At 40.2% G+C, this 18,216-nt stretch overlaps 1 protein-coding gene across 3 annotated transcripts in view; it reads right to left on the reverse strand.

The window, feature by feature from the left end:
* The window catches only part of Mpp7 (MAGUK p55 scaffold protein 7), a 209,649-nt gene that overhangs the window by 42,179 nt on the left and 149,254 nt on the right, over positions 1-18,216 (reverse strand). For all 3 annotated transcript variants that reach the window (XM_052727335.1, XM_052727333.1, XM_052727334.1), the window contains 6 exons: positions 13,475-13,606; positions 12,020-12,101; positions 11,000-11,085; positions 9,830-9,904; positions 9,505-9,701; positions 8,995-9,059 (listed from right to left, as the gene is read on the reverse strand). In XM_052727335.1, coding sequence (XP_052583295.1) covers positions 8,995-9,059; positions 9,505-9,701; positions 9,830-9,904; positions 11,000-11,085; positions 12,020-12,101; positions 13,475-13,606 — 637 coding nt within the window. The remainder of the gene's footprint in view (positions 1-8,994; positions 9,060-9,504; positions 9,702-9,829; positions 9,905-10,999; positions 11,086-12,019; positions 12,102-13,474; positions 13,607-18,216) is intronic.

The following is an 18,216-nucleotide window of genomic DNA, read 5'->3' on the forward strand; positions in this document are numbered from 1 at the left end:
TAGACAGAAAGGTGAGACTAGAATACACCCTTGCTGACAGGTACTGATCCCAAGTTGGGAAGGGAGAGAAGAATAACATTCTAGTTTCATTAAAAACATAGAACAAATAAAACATTTAAAATTAAACATTGTGTTACTGTTTGGGGGAATTAGGTGACTTCCTCCCTACACTTGTCTTAAAGCAGTGAAGTAGTTGTTGTTTGTCCCAGAACAGTCACACAAACACACCCTGGAATAGACCAAGCAGACACCTAGGCTCTGAGAGGGCCAGAGCACCTGCCTGTCACCACACAATAGCATTAAAAACACTGCTTTTTCCATTTACCTTTACTTAAGGCTAGTGACAGAGATGTAAGCACACTGTGTAAACTGTGATTATATGTTAGCTAGTTCTTCTACATGAAGGAAAAAAAAACCACTAAATCTCTTTCCAAAACAAAGTCCAACCATGATTTTTGATACTGAAAAATGGAAGTTTGTACTCATAAAGAGCACTCTGTCACAACTGCTTGACATATCTGATTCAATCCTACACTAATATTCACTAAATAAAACTGTTAGCCACACAGGGAAATTGTATACATGTACCTTTAATTTCCTCTGAGAAGCATAAAGAGAATGAAAAAGAAGATGGTTAAACCGACAGGAAATGCAATGGAAGTAGAAAGATCCAAATCAAAACAACTCAAATAAAATCCACCTACCACATTCAACTGATTCCTCGTCTTAGAAAAGCCAAAGGAGGGAAAATACATACATTTAAACATTGCAATAGTAGACAGTGCTGCAGCCTGCATATACAGAATGTATACATTTTAGCAAAGACACTGGGTGGTCACAGAGCTGTAGTCAGCAGCCCAATGGGAAAAAATAACTAGAAAAAAAAAAGGTCAACATTTTTACTCAAAATTCCCTTGAATAAGGGAATTTCATTTTTTTTAATAGATTGGTTGGTACATAAATCAACCTGTTCAATATGGTGAAAAAAGCTTCATGAAGAGTAATCAATCAAATGAAGAATGGATCTTAGAAACAAGCATGTTTGCCCTGGACAGGTTAAGTGTTCTGTAATTTCAACACCGTCCTGACAAGTCAATTATCACATATATTATTTCATGGAAGATATTTTAACTTTTTTTTAACTTGAGACATATCACTGTATAGCCCTGGCTGGCCTGTAACGCAATTATGCTCACCTCCTCCCTCCATTCCTTCCTGTCCATCTTTACCTTGTACTCTTCCACATCTCTCATACTCTCCTTCCCCTCTTAGTTTCTTATCTTTTTGTTTTTTCCTAACTTCCATCTGAGAAAATACATGCTGTATTTGTTTTTGTGAAGTAGTTTATCTCACTTAACACTGTGATATGCTATTTATCCATTTCCAGCAAATGATATTTTATGCTTCTTTATGACTTAGTAAAAACCTTCATAACACATCCCACTTTCTTTTCCCATTCATTTGTTGATGGGTATCCAGACTGAATCTATAACTTGGCTGCCACAAATAGTACCATAATCAACATGGGTATACAGTTATCTCTACGTATTATTCTTTCAAAAATAATTTTTATTTATTATTATTATTATTATTATTATTATTATTATTATTATTATTGTGTGTGTGTGTGTGTGTGTGTGTGTGTGTGTGTGTGTGTGTGTGTGTGTGTGCCACAGCACACAAGTGGAGATCAGAGGACAACTCCTTGGAGTTGGTCCTCTCCTACTTTTCTGTGGGTTCTGGGATTGGACTCAGGTTGTCGGGCTTACATAGCAAGCCCTTTACCAACTGAGTCACCTTGCTGGCATAGCCTTTCATCCTTTTAGATATCTGCCCAACAAATAGTACGGCTGGATTATATGGAAGTTTTGTTTATTTAACTTTTTTAAGATGGAGTCTTGCTGTGTAGCCCTGGAACTCACTAGGCAGAGCAAGATAATCTTGAACTTGTAAGGGTCCTGCTTTCTCTGCCTCCCAAGTTTTGGGACTACAGGCATGTGCCACATGCCCAGGCTTGTCTTAATTTTTGAAGAACCACAATGAAAAGGATTTTTAAAAAGAATCCTTTATTCTTGAATTATTGATAAGATAGCAACTTAAAAGGCTGGCTAGGAGACGTCTCTCCAGTAAGGAATGGGAAATGTATTGGCAACATACCCTTAGCAAAATCCCACCCTGACTCAAGGTGGAACATTCTTCACGGCCTGGCCATATAGAGTGAACAGGGGTAATGAAAACCTCCCACAGCTACAGAACAGCAGCCAGATGCAATGGATCAGGAAGGCGAATACCGCTGGGCCAGTTCTACATGACCACTGTTAGCAAATATGATAAGCAAAGATTATTATTCAGGCTCATACTATGAGCTACTCAAATTAGGATTTATGCATATTTCTCACTAGCTCCGACATGCTAAGTGCATCTGAAACAAATGATCAAAAAACAAAGAATAAACTGCATGATCAGTTAGCAACACCAGACATTGAGGCCATGCAAAATGACTTGAGAATCACTGTGCTGTGCAAGGTAAAACACACGTGTAATCCAGCACTCATTAGCTGAGGTAGGAGGATTGCTGGGAGCTTGAGGCCAGCCTGGGCAGTAGAGTGAGTACCAGGGCTAGATACCAAGACCCTATCTCACCAAACAAACACATATAACAACAAAAATCTATCACTGTAAAAATCTCATGTACTGGATTGTAAAGTAGATTGCTAAATCTTGCATATGTCTTTTAACAGGAATAATAGAATAAGATGAACCTTACACCCCTGGTTAAGGACTCAGCATCATGGTGATCAGATGATTAAGGCCACAGAGGTAAACAAAAACTGGGAATGCCAATAATCAACCCACAATGAACGTTTTATATTACATATAGTGTGCTTATTTCATATTCCAATAAGAGGTCATAAATCCACATGCTGAATGAATTCAGAAGATTGTTTCTCCATACAGTTATTGGGGAGGATGCTATGATTTTTTTTTAAGCATAGTAAAATTAGAGACACACATCCAACAGGAAGTCTGTGCTTAATGAATCTCACGTGGAAAAGGCAAAGGATTCCACTAGAATTGCAAGGTTATAAAAACAAGGAAAAATGTACAAAGTGTTGATCTCAGAAGAAAGCTGGGGTAAGCTATTTAACATTCCAACAATTCCATGAGGATAGGACTACTAGCCCCAATATACAGACGGAAACACACCCATGTAGTGAAATACAAAGGCTGTGGACCCAGAAGCCTGACCACATGTGTTTAAGCACAAATGCCAAACCTTCATATCAGAACCATTCTGCAATTATTCAAGATGAGCTAGAAAACCCACCAGTGGAGGATAGTTCCCTGTTTCCTCCATGTCACCTGTACATTGCCATCACTGCCAACACTTCCTCTTGCCCTTTTCCTGTAGCTTCAACAGCCCCGTGTGCTTCCCAGGAGGGCTTGGAAAGGTTAGCTCCTGCTCCCATGTTATCAGGATTCTATGGCTCACTGGCCTCAAGCACTGGAGAACAGGACACAGAGGCTATAAAACCACAGAGGAATGGCTACCAAGGAAACCAGAGGATGGACTGGGGATGCTGGAGGAGAAGATGCCATGAGCTGTGCACGGCAGAGCTGCAGTCAGCTTCTATTCTGTTAGCAAGGGGGCACCTGCTTTCCTAAGTCTCCTCAGCCCTCTGACTGTAGTGTGACTAATCCATGACTACAGATCAGACCCCTAACCGTGAGCAGACTCTTCCTAACATGCCACTGGGTCTCCAGGAGGAACTGCAAAAGATAGCATGGCTTGGAACCCTTCAAACTAGAAGAATCTTCCCCAAGACTGTTTCAGAAGTGACACCATCAGCTAGACAGAGAACTTACTAAGTCGGAATCATGTGAACAACTGGATGTAAAATTGACAGCCTAGCTCATCAGCACCTCTTCTCACAAAGCCCTGACCTGTGGAATCTTCCCAACAGTATCACTGAAGATCAGGGTGTTATAGCTAGGACCCAGGTTGCCAAAGGTATATAGTGCCAAGCTATGGGAGGAAGTGAAAGCTTTATAAAGAGATCTAGTGGGAGGGGCTTCTGACCCCCAGAAATATGCTATGAAGGGTACAAAAGAACCCCTTTCCTCTTCATCTCTTAAACACCCAAGCTATGACATAAACATTTTGGCTTCACATGCAACCCCTAGCCATGACTGGCTCCTGGCCACAGGCCAAAATCAAGGAGGTCACATGATTATGGATTGGACCCTCTAAATCTGTGAATCAAAATAAACTGTCCTCCTTATAAAGCTGATCAGCCCAGGTATTTGTTAAGGTATTAGAAAGCTCACATAAAGGGAAAATACTCACAGGGTCTTTAAATTAATATTTTAACTTATGTGCCTGTGTATGGGTATGTAAATGGAGGGGTGTGAGGAGGTCATGGGTGTCAGATCTTCCTGAAGCTAGAGATATAGGCAATTTGTGGACTTCCTGACAAAGGTGTGGAAACTGAACTTGGAGTCTCTGCAAGTGCAATACACACTCAACTGCTGACTAATCTCTCTAGCCCCTGACACGAAACTCTCTGTGTTTCTGTTCACTCTAAATGCTACAAACATTAAGAAAATGCTTGACAAAGTTTTAGATATACAAAAATTTTTAACAGCATAAACGATCTGTTTCTAAATTGATATAACATGTGCAAACACTAAATACACTGGAGACGGCATTAGGAAGGCGTGTACTCAACTAGAAATAGTTTATTGCGACAGCATGCAGAATCTGAAATGCAGGCACCACATACAGAAAATGACATTGTTTTACTCAGTGTTGAAACTATTTCACTGGATATTATGTTTGTCGATCCATAATGAGCAAGTCCTACCTGCTTCTGATGAATGCTCTTTGTCTGAATTTAAGCCTTTCCTTTTGTGTCTATAAACCCCAAATCATAATTGGTTAAAGTGAAGTGTTCTGTGATTTTATGTTTTAAAATATCAAAAAATTTGCACATTTCTTTATCTAATGCCAAGAATTCCACAGAGCTATTTTTAAAGAATTTAAATTAATATTATTCAGTTTGCTGTATGAAAAATGTTGAGGTATTTACACTTTGATAACTGAAAAGGAAAATTAAATACTAAAAATAGAAATCATACTTTGATATTCTGCTGTGAAATAATCTATGTGAAAAAGAGGTTTCCCTACCCATCCTTTCTGAAGGCCATAAGTACTGAATTTAAATATAGACTATATCTGGATACAATTAGGAAGATGTCTGTATTTCAACAGAAAAGGGATAGTATTTCAAATAAAGAAATGTATATGTCTTTCTTACAAGCTAATTGAGGTACTAGGATATAGTTCATGATAGAACACTTGCTAGCACACACAAGGTCCTGGGTTCCATTCATGGCATGGAGTGTGCATGTGAGTAAATGAAGTAAATCTAATATTCTTATACATGCAAATGAAGCACAATTATGGCAACATAAGAATTACAAGTTGCCAAGTCTTCACCATCAACCACTCCCATGTGCTCCTGGAGACACTACCCCAGACCCAGGACTTAAGCAGCTGCCTCTTTGATATACTAACCCAAAGCTGGTCATTATCAAAGGAGGCCTATCAGACACCTACCTCTGTCCTCTATCCGTGTCACCAGTACAGAGTCACTATGTGAAAACAGTGGGAAATGTTTTCTATTATAGTTTTGTTTTTTGCTGTATAATTTTTCAAAATGGGGGGGGGACAAAGAGAGAAGAGGGGATTGATCTCCGTGTCAAACTCCCAGGTTTAAGAATAGGTGCACGTCTTTAATCCCAGCACTTGGGAGGCAGAGCCAGGTGGATCTCTGTGAGTTTGAGGCCAGCCTGGGCTACAGAGTGAGTTCCAGGACAGGCACAAAGCTACACTGAGAAACCCTGTCTCGAAAAACAAAAAACAAAAACAAACAAATAAACAAAAAGAATACTTTCATTGCAAGAGTTCTGTCTTAGTTTTCAGGAATGGTTTAGAGGCAAACACTCCTGTTTGAGACACCTGCTTTCTGGATAAATATTGAGATGTCTTGGTCCTTAAGGAGAGCTATGGATCCACCGTCAAGGATGAATGCCACCCACACATACACTCAGAGTTTTGCACAAAAAAAACCCAATAGTTTCAAAGTCTGGAGCGCTCATTAGTGTCTCCTTGGTTTCATTTTCATTGGAGCTAAGAACAAGTACTCTAGCACAAAGACAAACACAAAGGTAACGTAACTAGAATTTGTCTTTCTTTGTGTTCTATGTTGATATTCTAGAATTATCTTCTATGAACTCTTTTTTCTAGTTGTGATGATGCACTTAGGAATCAAATAAGGAGTAAAATTACACAGACACAAGCATTCACATCATGATAAGGGGTAATCGAGTCATTTAATGAGTTATCACATGGCAAAATTTAGTACTTCCAAGTCAGTGCATGCTGTAATTCCCTGAGTCTGAAATACACTTAAATTTTAGTTCAAAACATTTTAGAAACTGTGGATATAGCTCAGTCAGTAGAGTGTTCTATAATACAAAAAACACCCTGAGTTCCATCCCAGCACTTCATAAACTATTCTGTAATCCCAGCACTCAGGAAGTAGACACAGGATGATCAGGAGTTCAAGGTTATTCTTGGGTGCACAGAGAGTTCAAAGCCAGTCTGAGCTATATAAGACCCTATCTCAAAAATTCTGTTTCATTATTGTATGTTTTTTCCATCAAATTACAAATCACTACTTCCAAGATTCCTTTTTTAAAAAAAGATCTATTATTGTATGTGTGCATGTCTGTGTACATGTATGTGGGTGCCCAAGGTGATCAGAAGAAGGTGTTGGATCCCCTGATGCTAGAGTAAGAGGCAGTTGTAAGCTACATGCTGAGGGTGCTCAGAACCAAATCTGGTCCTCTTCAAGAGCAGAGCATGCTCATAACCACTGCTCCATCTCTCCAGCCCCGTCAATTACTTTCTTTCAAGCACTGAACATCATTTCTATCAACTTTCTATTTTTCTTCCTAGAACTGTCCTGTAATGCGGGGAAGGTTGTGACAATGAGGGTTTCTCATCCTAAAACTGTACTCAGCATTCGAGTCAGGAAGTCCTTACAAAATGCTACACAGACAAAAAAAGAATAATACAGAGGTTAACATGCTTTTAAATGTTACTGTAACATCCAGAGCTAGCACAACCGTTTCTGTAGACAATGGCCACAGGAATTTCAAACAGAACTTCAATCTCTGAGAGTAAAAGATACTGGCTTTCAAGTTTCACAGAAACCAACTCTGTCTGAGCAATCCTATTTTTAAATATGTGCTGGTGGTTTATTTGGATAATCTTGGGCAGGTTTACTTGAACTATGAATAAGCAGGTAACCTCTCTTAGTGAATGAAAATCAAGGTATAAAAGGAGGAAAATGTGAGGCACTGGCCTTAATTTCAGCACTGAGGAAGTCGAGACAGAAAGCCCATGAGGTCGACGCTGCACTGGGACACACTTTGAGACCTTGTCTCAAAAACCCAAGAACTAAGAATCTAAGAAGGAGAGGGGAGGAGAAGGAAGAGAGCTAAAGAGCGGGAAGAGCCAGTCCGCTCACTTCTGCCTCTTCTCTCGTTTTGCAGTGCTGGGACAGGATGCCCGGGCCGTGCTGGGCGAGCACTCTACCACAGCTATGCTCCCCGAGTATTTGAATGGAACTCAAGAGGTAAGACAAAATCAACCAACCAAACAAACAAATCAAGATGATAATTTGGTAAAGATACCTCTTGGAATAAATACTTACCAGATCCAATAAATATTAACATAAAAATGAAACAATGCCAAACAATGGACAAAAGCCTCCATTACAATTTATGTTTACACCAACACTCTCCCTTCACACCCATACACGCTCAAATCCACACACATCTATACCAAGTTGAGAGAGTAATTAAAAAGCTATCCCTTCTCGATAGTTCTTTAAAGAAATGTACAGTTAGCTTATTTTCAAAATAAGTGAAAATTCCCAATTACTTCAAATGATATGTCTCCAAGCTGTCTATATAGTTGAAAGCAGAGTAAATTTTCAAATTTGAGTGTAGTCTCATTTCCTTCACTGTTTAGTGGCATATCTCACCTAACAAGCACCAAAATATATTCCGAGTGTGCAAACTCTCATCCAATATCCAGGCTCAGTTCCTTGAAGCTGGATGAGCTAACAATGGAAAGTTACCACACTTAGAAACAATGCACCGTTAAGCCTTAGACCTTCTGACATTTCAGAACTCCACATGCATTACAAGAGTACCTTCCTCCCACCCAGGCTGAACACAGCAAAAGCAAGCAGGCTTTTGATTCAGCACTGCATGCCCATACTGGCTTGTAGCTTGGCTTTCTTACTGCATGATTACTGAGCTGTATGTGTCTGCAAACTAAAGGAAATAACAGGAGATGTGAAAAATGCAACAACACTAAAAACAGATGTTGGTATAAGGTTTCAGGGCCATTTACTTGTTCATTTCACCTTTTAACATGTAATCTCTATTTTTTTTAAGAGCATGACTGCTCTTAGGCACAAATGCTTTTGTGCCCAGGAAAACAATAGTTTTATTTTGTTTGTCCCCAATTTTTAATGAGAAATACTTACCCCAAACCTTCTGGCTTGGGGAAAAAAATGAAGAAAGAAAGAAACAAAAGCCATAGTTGTACTGTAGGCTCTATTTAGTCAGTCTCTAAGGGTCAGCATTACTGATGACTGTCTCCAACAGTGAGTCGCACATCACAATGAACAACTACCATATTTTTTTTCTTGCAAAGATTCACATTACTATCCCTACTGTGAATTATTTCTTTGTTGGGTTTCTGAGAAATGATGGCCCAAGAGTTACTGCAGGCTAATATGACCCCCTCCCTCCCAGAGGACCTCCCCAGAGCACCTCCCTGGAGCACCTGCTCTAACAGTGAAAAACCAACAGCAGGATCAGGTTTCCGTGCATTCATATGAACAAACTTACATGATTTCCTGTTGGAAAGTTTCAGAGGCTGGACTACTATTTCTGGTCGTCTCAGAGCCAGTCTCCTGGGGGAAGAAAAGGTCAATGTGCCTATCAACTTTCAGCACAGGTTCAAGGTTAACATAGCACCAAAATATAAAACCCATAAGGAAGATCTTCAAGGAACACAAGATGATCTATAAATGAACTAAATCTGATATTTTTCAAATTTTAAAGTTACCCCCTTTCCTGAAATGACCATATGCTTTCCCTGTAGCACACACTCAGATATTAATGTGCTAGTGTCTGCTTGTCTCACAACGACGACCCAAGAGGACCTGGTACTGTCATATTACTTTTGGTCATTTGTCATAGAGTTAGACAAAACAGACCTTCGAATCCAAACCCGAGGGATAATAGATTCGCAGGCCGGGTCTGAAGCTCATCTTATCCTAACAGTTCTAGAATGATGTTCCGCAGGGAACGGAAAGTCATCTGCAGAAAGGTCATTCTGCTGTGCCAGTGGCTCACCGTTCCTGGAAGGGCTTGGAGGGAATCAGGCCAGCTCTGGGGTTGGCGTCACCCTCGTGCTTTGCCTGCCACCATGTCACATCATCCTGGCTCATAATCTGAAGAATGTCTCCCTTCCGGAAAGACAGCCCCGCCTCCTTACACGGGATCGCCTTGTCCTCCTTCGGACTGTAGTCGAAAAGGGCTTTGATAAACACCTGGAAGAATACATAGGAGAGGTCAATGTGAAGCTGTCGGTATTCATGCAACTTTTCAAAGCAGGTATGTATTAGTTAAAAGAAATAACGTTAAGTCCCCCATGGCAAAGGGTATTTTAAGGACTTACCTTGCCTTCCTTGGAAGCCGTCTCCTCTTTGGCGCTGGGTATTATCTTAAATGTAATTGCTCCCTGGGACTGACTCTGGTATCAGGGATCCAAGAAAGGGTCATTAGAGAGTTGGAGGCAGGAGGAGAATAAAACAGACAGGTAGAAAGCTAAACACAGTTAGGAATGTACAGCATTCTACTCAGACGAAAGCAGACAAGTATGTTTGTAGAAATTCCAGAAACACGAGAAAGCTCTGAAGTATGTCCAGTCACTTAAAGACCATTTTTACACTTTTACGTCCTGTGCACTTAAGGTATCAATACATCTACAGCCTTCCATGTTAAGCTACATCAAAACAGAAACATGTGAACCAGGCTTGGAATGAGCACAAGGGTCAGTGCCTAGAGCAGACAACACAGACGAGATCCCGGCATTTAAGTGTTGGTATCCTTATTTGGTGAAGTAAAAAGCTGACACCAGAGGCTATCATTTCTGTGGTTATGAATACGGCAATCATTTCTGTGGTTATGAATACAGCAATCCACACCAAGAAAAGGTAACTCAGCGCAGCCAGGTCAGTTTTATTCTGGTCGTGGGATAAACATCACAAACAAGTCCACTGAAAGATTCAAAGACAGATGGAATGTCTACTCAAATTTAACTAAAGCCATAACTCCGTGACCCGCAGGTACTTGCTGATTATCTAAGACCACAACAGACCTTCTTGTTAATGGACATGTATGATGACATCTGTTTTGGGTTCTCGGGGAACTTTCTAGTGCTGTAGGTTTGCATGTTCATATATAAAGGGGCAGTCTCCATTTTACTCCTACACCTGAACTTAAGACTTAACAATTCCCATGCCTAAGACAATTTCCCTCAAGTTTTTAGCTCTAATGAGAGGGGGGCAGAGGCAAGAGCCTCACCAACAGCAGTTCAGAGGCCATCTGTCCACACTGACCTGAAACCCTGCAAATATTATAACCTCACTTGACCCTCAAAATACATCAGCAGATCGCTGCTTCTTACATTCATGTAAATGAAAATCTTGAAGCTACATGGACAAAAGTGTTTCTAAGTATGTGCGGCAGCACTCTGAATCTGGAGGGCTAACTCCAAATCAGACTGAGAAACCTGAAGCACAGTAATTTGGTTTTCACTGAAATTTACAATAACGTGACGGCTTACCAAGATCTGTATTATTTCCTCAGGCCTCTTGTCTTCCACTGGAATCCCATTCACTTCCCTCAGCTCGTCACCCATGTGAATAAGACCTGCCAAACATAAAACCCAGTAAATCAGGCCGCGTCACAAAATGACACTGTGATCTGTGACTGCTCCCAACAGTCGTGTTAGTCGTTCTCAAATCGATGAAGTATCAGAAAAGAGACCTTCTTCCACAGCTTACATGCTTCAATTCTGCAGTTCTCTGACGATGAGTATAGCAAATCAGATAACAGTATCTTGGTCTCTATCTAGACGTGCACATGATTGGTACCTTAGAAAATAATTCACTTTTATTATTATTATTTTTATTTGGTGTGAGTGTGTACACGCCATGTGTGTCATGTGAAAGTATGTATAAAGGTCCGTGTTCAAATCTGGCATCATTCCTCAAGTGTGAACTTCCTTGTTGTCGAGAATGGGTCTCCTACTGGCTTGTAGTGCACCAAGATCTGATACCCTGGTTGCCTGTGGACTCCACTTCCCCAGAATTGGATGATAAGCACATACCACCATGTTTGGCTTTTAATGTGGATGCTGTGGATTAAACTTGGTCCTCACACTTGTACAGCACTTTTCCAACTGAGCTATTCCCCCAGCAGCTAAAATCATTTGTAAATTTATCTTTAAAATTGCATGCTCTCAGTAGCATGTATTTTCCACATCAGAAACAATAAAATGGGTCATAACATAACTTTGCAGGCTGGGCAGTATCTCTGTGGTCTAACACTTGACTAGCACAGCCAAGGATATAGGTCTGACACTCAGTACTGTGGGGGGAAATCAGGTGTCTTCGGAAGCCTGTGTAAGCTAAGACCACAGAGGGGGATTCAGCTGTCATTTCTTTGTACGGTGTCCACATTTCGACACAGTGAAAACGGTCGTGTTCCTGGTTCTGCTGTATTGCATCAAACACTGTGAGCACTGAGTTACTCACAGAACACAACACAAGTTGTCCTTATTCAATGAATAAGGGGCTCTCACCACTTCTGTCTGCAGCCCCTCCCCGCATGATCCGGGCCACGATGATTGCCCCCGTCTGCTCATCCTTCTTAATCGTAGCACCCTTTCAAGGCAAAAAAGGGGGAGAGAGGAAAAAAAGCATTTATGGGCAGATTTTCAAACTGTGCGGTAAGACAGAGATGTAAAATAACTTATCTGGAAAACACAGAAACTACTACAAAGAGAAAGGAACAAGGCAGGAGGACAGACATGTCGACTGTCTTTCGGACGTTCCTTACAATGAACCAAAATTCAGGCTACATAGCACCTGAGCATTTCAGTGCAATTTAAAGACTGGTGAAATCTTCTATCTTCCAATTCATGCAAAACATTTTTTTTCTATAAACAATCTACCTTGTATTGCTTTACTTTTGGAATACTTTCTCATTTCATTTTATCTGTATAATATCCCATGATGGAGGCTAGATAGATGGTTTAGGGGTTAAGAGCACGGGCTACTATTCCAGAGGACCCAGGCTCAAATCCCAGCACCCACATGGCAGTTCACAACCAGCAGTACCTCCAGTCCCAGGGGATCAATGTGCCAAGTGCGGATGTGGTGCACATACATACATACATACATATATACACACATACATATATACATATATACACACATACATACATACCTATATACACACATACATATATACACACATACACACATACATACATACCTATATACACACATACATACACACATATATATACACATACATACATATATACACACATACACACATACATACATATCTATACACACACATACATACATATATACACACATACATACATATATACACACATACACACATACATACATACATATATACACACATACACACAAGCAAAATATCCCTTTGGGTAACCTAGGATGTGTTTCTACCTGAGATCATAGCAGAATCATGGCAAGTCAACCCAGGGTTCTAAGGATTAGGACCTGACTTCCTTGGTTGTAAATGGGGCAATATTCCCCCAGTCCCAGGTCCCTTGATGTGGTCCAACACCACAGAAATTCCAGTGCCAAAACAAACAGTTCTATTTATATTGTGAAATGTTAGGTTCAAGGTTAATTTCTCTTCATTATTCAAAAATAAATCAGCTTTCCGGAACAGCCTAAAGCACTATTTTTCAACTGCATCATTTAATTTCCAACTGGCCATACCTGGCTTCATGTTAAACTTTCGCTTACAGATGTTAGTAGGCTATACTTTCAAGGCTATTCCTATTAAAAAGCAATAGGATGCTGTTATTTTACTTGGAGTTTTGTTAGTTGTTCTAAGCCATATTCTCTGGATGTAAATGTCCCATTTGTTTTAAGGTGTCAGGACCCAGAAGCAATGTATCTCAAAGACAAGTGTGAGTTCTGTTAGCCCATCTCCTTCAGCGCCCCATGAGACCTCTTTGAAGCTGAAGGCAGATGTAGACCAGTCTCACCAGGGGCTCTCTGTTCTTGACCAGGCGTATTATTTTCACAGAGTCTTCCTCATCATCGATATCTTCAGGCATAGGAGGCAATACAGGATCGTAACTCTTTTGAGCCACAGTATCATGTACTGACAGCAAAGCCTGTAAAACCAATGGTTCATGAAGAATTCATCAGACAGGAAACCCTAAATTCATCGATGTACAAATAAAGCCAAATGTTGTGGGATAAACTTTTTGTACACTGTGAAGGTGTGTCTTTGCCAAGGCACCTTCTGATTGGTTTAATAAAGAGCTGACTGGCCAATAGCAGGGCAGAAGAGGATAGGTGGGATTTCCAGAGAGAAAGAGGAACTCAGGGTTAGAATCTAGGCATGCAGGAGCAGGAGAAGCCAATGATACACTGAGTAAGTCAAATGTACAGAATGGAGGACAGGTGATAAGCCACATAGCAGAAGGTAGATTAATAGAAACAAGCAGAACATAGATTAATAGAAAGAGGCAGAACATAGATTAATAGAAACAGGCAGAACATAGACTAATAGACACCCCCAAGTAATGACACAGAGACTTATTAATCATGAAAGCTTGGCCTTAGCTTACTTAGGCTTGTTCCCAACTAGCTCTTATAACTTAAATTAACCTGTTTCTATTAGTCCATATTCTGCCGTGTGGCTTTTCACCTCTCCTGCATTCTGTACGTCCAACTTGCTCCGTGTCTTGCTGGCTTCTCCTACATGCCTAGATTCTAACCCTGAGGTCATCTCTCTCCCTAGAAATCCTGCCTATCCTTTCCTGCCCTGCTTTTGGCCATTCAGCTCTTTATTAAATCAATCAGAAGGCACCTTGGCAAAGACACATCTTCACAGTGTACAAAAAGATCCCACAACAGCCAAAATAGCATAATCCTGTTGGCACACTAATGGTAAGGAAACCATTGAAGCAGAGCTTCTTCAGCTCAGGCAGTGGGGGCGGGGCAAGTCCTATGGGATTACAGAAAGCAGACATACTCAACTGCACCTACACTTCCACGTCCAGTACCACTGACGACAATCTGCATTAAATTTTTTCTAACCTCTATGTTCTCTAGTAATCCCAATATTGGTAGCCATTGGGGCAAAGGTCAGGAGTATTCCTTTTGGAGGAAAAAAAATGAGGATACTGACACACTGCCAATGAGCCAATAGAAGCTTGAGAAGCTACATTTTTCTTTAATTTTTAAAAACATATATGTATATACATATATATGACTATGTCATATACATATATGTATGCATGTTTGTGTATATGTGTGTGAGTGCACATGGGCCATGCGTGCTCTGGTATTTATGTGGAGGCCTAAGGTTAATATGAGGTGTCATCCTTCATCCCTCCACCATATGTGTGGAGGCAGAGCTTCTCACTGAACCCAGAGATCAATGTTTTAGCTAGTCTGGCTAGCCAGCTTCCTGGGGATCTCTTCTCTACCTCCCTTGTGTGGGATACATGGCTGCCACACCTTTTACAAAACTTTTGATCCAAACCCTGCTCCTCACATAGGAGGAGTGGGTAAATAATAAGTGATTTACCCACTGAGCCATATGTTTTTAAAATATTTTTTTTTCTGTGCTGGGGATGTGACTCAGGGCTTGCTTAGATGAAGTCCTGGGGTGACTCCCAAACATTGTATAAACCAGATGTGGTGGCACATGTCTATAATCTCAGTACCTAGGAGGTGGGGGCAGGAAAATCAGACATTCAAGGTCATCTTTCCATACATAATGAGTTTATACGTAATATCTTCTCTCTCCCTCATATGCATATACATATAAATGAGTGTATTTTCTCATATATACATTTATTCAATTATTCATATATATCAGAAATATATTTTTTCTCATATATATAAATCTTCCTATCAGCAGAGAATTGATCAATTCTATTATTCATTAGTTTTTGACAATTTTTAGTGTAACAGGTATATATAAAAGAATAAAAGTATTTTATAATGTTTTCTCATATAGATCAAAGAGGAGAGAAAATGCTGGAACTCTGCATTTCCTATTTCAGATTAATGCATTTGAGATGTCTCACTCACTTAGGCACTCCCTGTTCCTGACTCTAGCTGGAGGCCTAGAGATCATGCTCTCCTCTCCTTCCAGTCCCAACATCCAACATGTAGCTTACTAAATACACTTCCCAAATATATTGAAAACATCCATTCACCTTTCTAATCCAACTCAAAGATCAGCAAACTACTCCACCTGCGTCTGAACTTTGATGGGAACTATCATACTAGTGAGTTCCTGTCTTGTCTATGGCTTCTGTCATGCTACAACAGCAAGGTAGACAGCTGGGACAGACACTTCCAGATCGCTGTTGCCATGCCTACAAAAGACACTGCCATAGCTTCTGTGTGGTCCAGCTGCACTCACTGTCGCCCTACTTTCAAATTTACAGTTCACGTTGTAGCCAGAGGCATTGCTGGCTGATGAGAACTCGCCTATCGCTGCCTTACACTCCAAGATGAATCCATTCTAGCATCTTCTCAAAGTCTTTCCAACATCTATCACATCCTTCTTTGTGCATCGTAAATAATTCCTTTACAAAGAGGCCTGGCCAAAACATTCATTACAGAAGGATGCTCCTTAATTTACTTTTTTTTAAAAAAAAAATGTGTTTATTTTTATCATTTTCTTTTTATCTTCGTATTTGTATGTCTGATGAGTGTCTGTGCACCCCAGCACATGTGTGGACTGGAGGCAGTCATTGCCTCCCACCTTGCTTGAGAAAACAATCTCGCTGGCCCGCCAGCCTCTGGACATGTTCCTGTGTAGTGGGTAGCCATTCCAGCTTTGATCTGGAAGTTCCAACCCCCATTGAGACTTTGGCAACTGTCACGCCTACAAGGTGGGATTTTAAATAGCCTAAATCGAGTATTCAGACTCTCTGAAGAAGTATGACAATTTTTTTTTCAGGAAATACCTGAGCACATGGAAAAAAAAAACACTAAATAATCAAAACTGCTCAAAACATGTTGAGAAAATTCTAAAATCATGCACCAGGAAAAAAAATTAGCGCATTACCTCTAAAAGCGTGAAGATGGAAATGACTTCTTTATTTATATAGGATATATACATCAGATATAAGGCAGCCCACAAAACAACAGAGCAACGTCTTTAAAATACCTGAAAAGAATACTGTCGTGCTAGCATTCTATACCCAGCAAAGGTATCTTTTAGCAGAGAAGACTTTTCAATGAGATGCAGTGTTTTTAATGTATCACCAGCAGACCTGCCTTGGAAAAAAATGTTATAGGGAGTCTTTTAGAAGGAGGGAAGATGATGGTCCACCTAGAGCAGTGAAGGACACCAGCAATGAAATGACTACTATCTCAATGTCTTTGTCTGTCAACCACATTCCACATGGTGAGAACAACAGATAGTTAATTAGAACATTTTTAAATAATATAGTTACAACATTATGGACAATATTAAAAACAGCAGCTATTCATCTTCTCGGCTTTGGACTCATTTCAGTGTCTAAATTTCAAAAGAATTTTGTAGATTCCAAGTTCATCATGCTTAACAGCTTTGCTTTAGGAATATTGTTGCTTGGCAACATTTTGTAGTGTGGACAATGAGAAGTCATTTGGCATTCCATTTTCCTATTTTCACTGAGGTAATTTTATTCTTCAACATACAGATTTTCCTCCCAAAGGGCAGAACTTAAATAAAAACTGTGTTTCCATGTGCCATAGCCACCAATCACAGCTGATGGTTTTACCTGTTGCTCAGAAGCATCGGCAGGAAATTGAACACCAGGCCTGTAACTCGCCACCACTGTGGACCCCTGGAGTCAATGCTATGTGGAGCATCTGACAGGTGCACAGAATTAAGTGCCTGCTCATCAGGATGAGGGACACTGATTTATCCCTCCCGAAGGGAGCTCAACTTTTGCTCCAGCTTCCTCTAATGAAGCCTCATCCATCCTTCAGGCTCACGCCATGAATAATTTCTGGTAAGTAAATGTTCTGGAAATCTGAAACAAAGCTTTATTTTTTACTCTAGCATGCTTTTTTGGCCTGCCAAATTTTCCCTAACACCCTCAATTATAATACTATGTTCCAGAGAGGGTATCCCATCACTGTTTTGTCAAAATGAGCACCAGGATGATGCAGATTAATTTGCCTTTACTAGAGCAATGTGTGTGTAGGAGTTTGTATTCACTAATGATAGCCTTTGCTTGCCGAAAACATTCATCCATCAGTGCTCATGAGCAAGGCAACACTACTGCTCCTGCCCACACATCATGGCAGCACACACCTGGATACTCATGACCTTCACCTTTTTCACCCTTCCCTTGTCTCTTTCATATATTTTATTGGTCTTCCTAGGCTGTCAATTCCTAAAAGTGGTTTTGGCTGATAAAAAGAATTTATTTTTAGATGGTAATAGATCAGATAACATTGGGCATGATCTTTAAATTTTTTGATAGTCCTCAAGTAAATGTGATGCTGTAGAATAACAAATCATTCCCTAATTATTAAAGGGTCACAGCTGTGGGTCATAGGAGAAAGAGTGACTACTCTTCAGAAGCAACAGGTTACAATATTAGACTATCAATAATAATATGAATAAAAACTTTAACTACATGGGCAGATTAAAAAGAGTGTAATGGAACTGGTAAGAAGTTTCAATGGATAAAGCACATGCTGTGCAAGTATTAGGACCTGAGTGTGACTCCCCAGAACCCAAATAAACCAGGCAGGGTAG

Source organism: Peromyscus californicus, unplaced genomic scaffold (assembly GCF_007827085.1).
Source record: "Peromyscus californicus insignis strain IS unplaced genomic scaffold, ASM782708v3 Scaffold_8__1_contigs__length_139910024, whole genome shotgun sequence".
Taxonomy (NCBI): Eukaryota; Metazoa; Chordata; class Mammalia; order Rodentia; family Cricetidae; genus Peromyscus; species Peromyscus californicus.